The sequence below is a fragment of the Clupea harengus genome, chromosome 18 (genome assembly GCF_900700415.2).
Source record: "Clupea harengus chromosome 18, Ch_v2.0.2, whole genome shotgun sequence".
In the NCBI taxonomy this organism is placed as follows: Eukaryota; Metazoa; Chordata; class Actinopteri; order Clupeiformes; family Clupeidae; genus Clupea; species Clupea harengus.
This window is the reverse complement of record NC_045169.1, coordinates 13168294-13175793: the sequence shown is the minus strand read 5'-3', so window position 1 is coordinate 13175793 and position 7500 is coordinate 13168294. Positions and strand designations below refer to the sequence as shown.

The 7500-nt window shown below is 43.8% G+C and overlaps 1 protein-coding gene across 1 annotated transcript in view; it reads left to right on the top strand.

Moving 5' to 3' along the window:
- sec24d (SEC24 homolog D, COPII coat complex component) overlaps positions 1 to 7500 on the top strand; it is a 28234-nt gene that overhangs the window by 10593 nt on the left and 10141 nt on the right. Inside the window, exon 11 of the mRNA XM_031584828.2 lies at positions 4731 to 4855. Coding sequence (XP_031440688.1) covers positions 4731 to 4855 — 125 coding nt within the window. The remainder of the gene's footprint in view (positions 1 to 4730; positions 4856 to 7500) is intronic.

The window sequence follows — 7500 nt, the reverse complement described above, 5'->3', positions numbered from 1 at the left end:
TGCTGACTCTGATCCATTGGCCTACTTCCACTGGAATGCAGGTCTGTGGTTGCTGTTGTCTTTAGATGGAGAGAAGAGATAGTGATGACCAAAAAGAGATAGGAAGAAGTGGAGGAAGAGTCCAGGGAAATAAACGAGTCCACACTCAGCAGGGAACGCTGTTTCTATGGTTACAGTACGAGTACACACTCAGCAGGGAACTACAGTCTGAGCTGTTTCTATGGTTACAGTACGAGTACACATTCAGCAGGGAACTCCAGTATGAGCTGTTTCTATGGTTACAGTACGAGCTGTGCCTCTCTGCCATTGTCACTATGGTTACAGTCTGAGCTGTGCCACTCTGCCATCGTCTCTATGGTTACAGTCTCAGCTGTGCCACTCTGCCATCGTCTCTATGGCTACAGTCTGAGCTGTGCCACTCTGCCATCATCTCTATGGTTACAGTTTGAGCTGTGCCAGTCTGCCATCGTCTCTATGGTTACAGTCTGCCATCGTCTCCATGGCTACAGTCTGAGCTGTGCCAGTCTGCCAGGGATTGGGGTTAGGGCTAGGACAGTGTTTCCCAAACTGCCCCAGGGGTACGCAAAGGGACGTAGGGGGTACACGGGGGAAAAAAGGTGATTTGCATTTTCAAAGTGAAACAGCCCATTACATTTTCAAACTGACCTATAAGTAGACATGACATCTTAAATAGTCTGAATAGCCCAGTCACAATGCCAAAGATACACTCATACATTGTAGTGTTCGGCAAAATAATTACACTGCCAAAAATAGCTACAGGTAGGTTAGTCAAAACATAGGCACAACGGTTAGCTCCCTCGTCAGAATTCCACTCACTGATGCCCTGTGTGGAGAAGCGGGAGCTCAATCCGGTTGCTGCACGAAAATGAATAAATGGTTAAAAAGAGTTTATCCCCAGAGAGACACCAACTGCTACTACTAGTAAAAGGCCTACAATCGAGGATGCACCTACCGGCAACAGCAACCCAGGTTGCCATTCCAAGTCTACCTCAGATCAGGATGTTAGCAGCAGTACAGTTGTTGCTAGCCAAGCTACTAGGTTTTTTGTGTGCAAATCAACTTGGTGTGACAGACATCGTCAAACGCGACATAACAACGCACCTCAGTGAAAAGATTTGATGCCCTTTGCAACGACGTACTTATGTGAGAGTGGTTTCTCAGCTCTGACGAGCAAGAAAACAAAATACAGGCACAGACAAGTCACAAGTCTTTTATTGTCAGATGCACAGAATGACACAGGGTCAGACTGGGCACTGAAATTCTTAGGACAAGGCACCGCACAACAACCTACCATAGCATAACATAACATAATATAACATAACATAACATAACATGACATACACTCTGTACAAGTACTCTGAACATAATTTACATGTAATAACCATATAATAACCTTACTAAATATACAAGATAAATATACAATACAATATGCTAAAACATATAGCAATCTATACATATAATACTAACATATATACATATAACATATAATACACATATAATAAACATATAATAAACTATGCTAACCTATTAAACCTATACTACCCTACAGACAAATCCAGTGAGGGAGTAGCAGGTAGTGCAATAATTCTGATAAATATTACTGCTAGTGCAAACAGTAAGTGGAAGTGACAGTATGTTAGTGTAGTACAAGCAGTAATTTGAAAGTGACAGTGTATGTAAAGTGACGGGTGCAAAAGTGTCGATAGTGTGTCAATGTCCATTTAGCTGCCTGATGGCCCTCGGGAAAGCGATGTGTGGAAAACGATTTAAGACTTTCTCAACTTCAGCCAGACATTGCAGAGTTATGTGCATCCTCTTAAGCATACCCTTGTCATTAACCTGTGGTAAGTGTGTGTGTTTTTTTTATTGATTTATTTATTTTTGTTTCCGAACATGAAAAAATATATACATGAGTGCGGGGGGTACGTAGTTGGAGATTGAATGTCTGAAGGGGTACGGGATAAAGTTTGGGAAACACTAGGTTAGGATGAATCCACTCCTACCTCAGAGCTGCTGCAGTAACTCCTTTCAGTGTTTCCCCTAGGTTTACAGCTTTGGGGGGGGGGGAGGAGGGAAAACATTTTTGAGATAGTTGCGGCCTAAAATCGTGATTTCGCGGGAGCTTTTTCGATGAAAGTTGCTGTGTTTTAAGGAGTTTGTTGCGATGAAATTGCCGGAGGAAGTGAAAGTTGCGATAAAAAGTTGCGAATTTTTCTCTTTGTAATCTTAATTGTGTTATTTGAAAAATAACTGATTTAATAAACAAACATTCATTCATCAAGAACAAAACCATTGAGAAATGGTCCTCTAAATAACCATGCCAATATGCCAAACAAAAGATAACCAGGACTACAAAAATGTAGCAAAATAGGCTTTACTTATCCACAACCAGAGGCAAATCTAGGTTCCCACATTTGGGGGGGGGGGGGGGGGGCTAGGCCCCTGGATAAAACCTATTCTTTTTCTGTGACCCAGCAAAAGTAGATGGGGTTGTGGGTATGCTCCCCCATAAGAATTTTTGGAAAATATCCTTCTAAATAGTGTCCTCTAGTGGGTTTTAGGAAGATAAATTAACAAATTTAGATTTAAAATATGGCACAACAATAAACATATTGAAGACATCTGCTGATATAGGTGTTAATTATACTGTAGCATGGTAGGGATTTGCAGCTCAAGTGAGTAGGTTAACGTTATAGGCTAAAATTCACTAGCTAGTTATAGCTGGTGGAGCTACTGAGTAGGGTAGCATACCCACAGGATCAATGAACTGGCATGATAAAAGAGAGCCACGACATCTATTATTATCTCGTGATGATTTAACCATTTCGTTTCTTTTAATATTTTAAACTTCATGTGCTATACCTTTATATCCAGCAGCTGACTATGGCAGATTTCACTAGCTTGGGTCGGACAGTGGCTCCCAGTCTGTTTACTACTAGACGTTATCACTGTCTGTCTGCCTGCTCGCGAGGCTCACTCACTCACGACCAAACAGAGCCTTGCGCTTGCCACCACAGTCTCAAACAGGCGGGATTCCTGTGCTACTCGAGACTATTTTATTTCTAAATCTAAAAAATAAACAAAATAATTCCACTAAATTGGTTGTTAGGTGTGAATTTGACGATCTCAAAAAAGTACTGTCCACAACGAAGTGCACCTGTTGACATTACAAAAGGACCATCAGTAAGATTGAATAAATTGTTATGAATGTCTCAGCCTTCACATATGACGAAAAAAAAACAGCCTGTGTCACTGTGATCTGTCTCGTCATCTGACGTCCTGCCTGCGTTTCTGCCGTTCTCATTCTATGCTTATCAATCTGTTTTGCTATCCTTGTTTATTTATTTTATCCGTAAAGGTGTTGATGTTGTTCAATTTCATATATTAATTTAAAGTCGTCAAATTTCAAGTCATCCATTCTTAGCACTAGCTGCTACCTCATCTTCAAACAGAAAGTAACGTTAACTCTCCATGGCAACAGCTCTCGAGGGTTTGGAAAATAATCGGATTTATTGCGTCCTTCATTATTCACAGCAAAATAAATAATTGTCATTACATTTCATGTTACATTTCGTGTACCAGACTCTATGTAAAAAGGGCCACGCACAACTCGCGGAAAATGATAAAAATGCAAGCCAGATCTATTTTTGAATTTTCGGTGCGGACCTGGGCATACGTTCTGCTTCCACGTCTCGTGTAGCCATTCTCATTGGGCCTCATTCTCGAACATTTTCTTAAGTGTCTTCTTACGGACTTCGAAAGACAAACCTAAGAAAAGATGAACGCCTGGAAATGTGTTCTTAAAAGCTTAAAAGTGTCCGTAGCTGTGCACTGATTCTTAAGCCCAATTCTGTCCGCTGGTGGGAGTGTGCTCATCACCTGTGTGTGCGCGCACGTGTCTGTGTGTTTGTGCACCGTGCGCGATACAGAGAGCAGAGGAGAATTGTAAACGCATGACCATGTAGAGACAAAAATGACATGCCGTTGTGTAAATAAGATAAATAACATAAGGCTATTTATGTTGTTTAATAAAAGAACAAGCTATAGACATGTTCTATAGGAAAGGTAACCTTAAATGACTTCCGTTGTGATCTGGCGCTTTTTAGAAAATAAAATTGAACAAAATTAACTTGACCTTCCAGGGGGGGCGGGGGGTGCCGTTGGGGGGGCGGGGCGCCCCCCTAATATAATGGTAGGGGAAACACTGCCTTTGGCTGAGGTGATGTAGGTCACGTGGTACTCACTTTAATTTGTACCTTGATGTTCTAACAAAAGTCTCAGTCCATCTGACCAATCACAGGGCATGGTTATTTCTAGCTGACCAATCACAGGGTTCGGGTTAGGTTTGTCAGACCAATCGCAGGGCTTCTTTATGTCTATCTAGTCAATTACAGGGTGTACTGTAAGTGTTTGACTTGCATGGAATGTTTATACCTATCTGACCAATCACATGGAATGTTTATACCTATCTGACCAATCACATGGAATGTTTATGTCTATCTGACCAATCCCAGGGAATGTTCATATCTATCTGACCAATCACAGGACAGGTTCATATCTATCTGACCAATGACAGGACATTACATTTACATTTAGCAGACGCTTTCGTCCAAAGCGACGTACAAGGGACATGTTCATATCTATCTGACCAATGACAGGCTTTCCTTATGTTTAATGTTTAATGTGTGTGTGTGTGTCTGACCCTTCAGAACAACAAGCCCCCCAGCCCCCCTGCCTACATCTTCATGATTGACGTGTCCTTCTCCAACATCAAGAGCGGCCTGGTCAGACTAGTGTGTGAAGAACTCAAGACTCTACTGGACAGACTGCCTAGGTACACAGACTCCACACACACACACACACTCACACACACACACAGACACAGACACAGACACAGACACAGACACAGACACAGACACAGACAGACACACACACACACACACACACACATACTCATCTCTCACTGCACAAAACGCATACACACAGATACACACATGTATACCTCTCAACACACACACTCAACACACTTGATACACAATCATCTCTCACTGCACAAAACGCACACACGCAGAACATCACATCACTATACTATTCCAAATGCAGTCTAAATTACAGACACACACACACAGACACACACGCTGGCCTATATTTCACTGTCTCTGCAAGTGTGTGTGTTTATGTGATACACAAGTCAGCCAGTGTGTCTGAAGGTTAATGTGTGTGTGTGTGTGTGTGTGTGTGTGTGTGTGTGTGTGTCTGTGTGTGTGTGTTTATGCGAGACACATGAGTGTGTCTCCTCAGGTTAGTATGTGTGTCAATGTGTGTGTGTGTGTTTACAGACACGAGTGTGTGTGCAGGTAGGTCACGTGTTCTCTGGTGTGGAATGCAGCTGGTCTCCCTTGGCAACAGGGCCTATCACATGCCTAATAAGGAAGTAGCAGGACTCGAGTCTTAGACGGCAGAAACGACAGAAAAGATCCAGCCAAGGAATTTGAATTTGGGGGTGTGTGTGTGTGAGGGAGGAAGGCAGACACATGTGTGTGCGTTTGGTGCGTGAGAGTGAGAGTGTGTCTATGAAAGAGTATGTATGTGTGTGTGTGTGTGTGTGTGTGTGTGTGTGTGTGTGTGTGTGTGTGTGTGTGTGTGTGTGTGTATGTGTATGTGTGTGTGCGAAGGAGGGGGAAACAACAGAAAAGGTGAAACCAAAGAATTTGAGTATCTCATCTCAGAAACATTCCAGCCTGAAGGGTGACTGGGGGTTTCAGGGAGTAGTGGGTCAGAGGAGGGTGTGTGTGTGTGTGTGTGTGTGTGTGTGTGTGTGTGTGTGTGTGTGTGTGTGTGGCAAACCTTTGCATGTGTATGATGTGTGTATGTTTATTTGTGTGAATGTGTGTCTGTAAATGTGTGTATTGTGTGTGTGTGTGTATTAAATGTGTGTGTGTGTGTGTGTTCGCCATGTCCATATTAGTCAAAGGTGATCTCACTGCTCAAGTACTCTGCTGAGTGCTGCTGCTGGGCCCACAGTATTAAGCCTCATTTCTCCTCTCTCTTTATGACATGAGGAGCACACACACACACACACACACACACACACACACACATACACACACACACACACACGCACACACACACACACACACACACACACACACACACACACACGCTGTGTCACTGATGAGAACCACATGAGGTCCATTCTCCATGATCTGAGATGTGGTAGAATGAGCAGAAGCAGAACCAGAACCAGAACCAGGTGCAAACACAGAACAGGGCGAAGAGTCAACACACACACACACACACGCACGCACACACACACACACACACACACACACACACACACGCTGTGTCACTGATGAAAACCACATGAGGTCCATTCTCCATGATCTGAGATGTGGTAGAATGAGCAGAAGCAGAACCAGAACCAGGTGCAAACACAGAACAGGGCGAAGAGTCCACACACACACACACACACACACACACGCACACACGCACACACGCACACACGCACACACACACACACACACAAATCAAACACACAGTGCAGAGAAACAAACACACACACACAAACACGAACATCAAACACACAGGGACAAACAATGCAGAGAAACACACAGGCACACACAAGACAGAGAAACATATACAGAGGTACATGCAACACAGAGAAACACACACACACACACACACACACACAGGGCTGCAGGACTCAACTGACCCACTGTTCACACTGTCTAACGTAATGTATAAAAGTGAGAACTACATTCTCTAGCGTTCTCCAGCCTGTCACCACTCATGTAGATAACTCAGATGTAGTTGTTCATGTTTCTAGCTTCACTGTGGGCTCAAGTTATAAATCAGTGTGTCGCTGAGCCTGTGTGATTTACATCCCTCACAAAGTATAAGTATAGCGACACACACCTGGCCCACATCTGGCTTAGAGCCGGCCCACATCTGGCTTAGAGTCGGCCCACATCTGGCTTAGAGTAGGCCCACATCTGGCTTAGAGTAGGCCCACATCTGGCTTAGAGTCGGCCCACATCTGGCTTAGAGTAGGCCCACATTCGGCCCACATCTGGCTTAGAGTAGGCCCACATCTGGCTTAGAGTAGGCCCACATCTGGCCCACATCTGGCTTAGAGTAGGCCCACATCTGGCTTAGAGTCGGCCCACATCTGGCTTAGAGCTCCACTGCTATCTGGCCACATTCCCTCTATAGCTTAATTCCGGGCCAGAAAGGATGAGACTGCCTTCACCCAGGCTCTGTAGGTGTGTGTGTGTGTGTGTGTGTGTGTGTGTGTGTGTGTGTGTGTGTGTGTGTGTGTGTGTGTGTGTGTGTGTGTGTGTGTGTGTGTGTGTGTGTGTGTGTGTGTGTGAATAAGAGTGTGTAATTTATGTGTGTGTGTGTGTGTGTGTGTGTAAGTGATCCTCGTAAAAGATCACTGATATTTTAACTGAAAACACAAGTAATTGTTTTTTTTTAAGC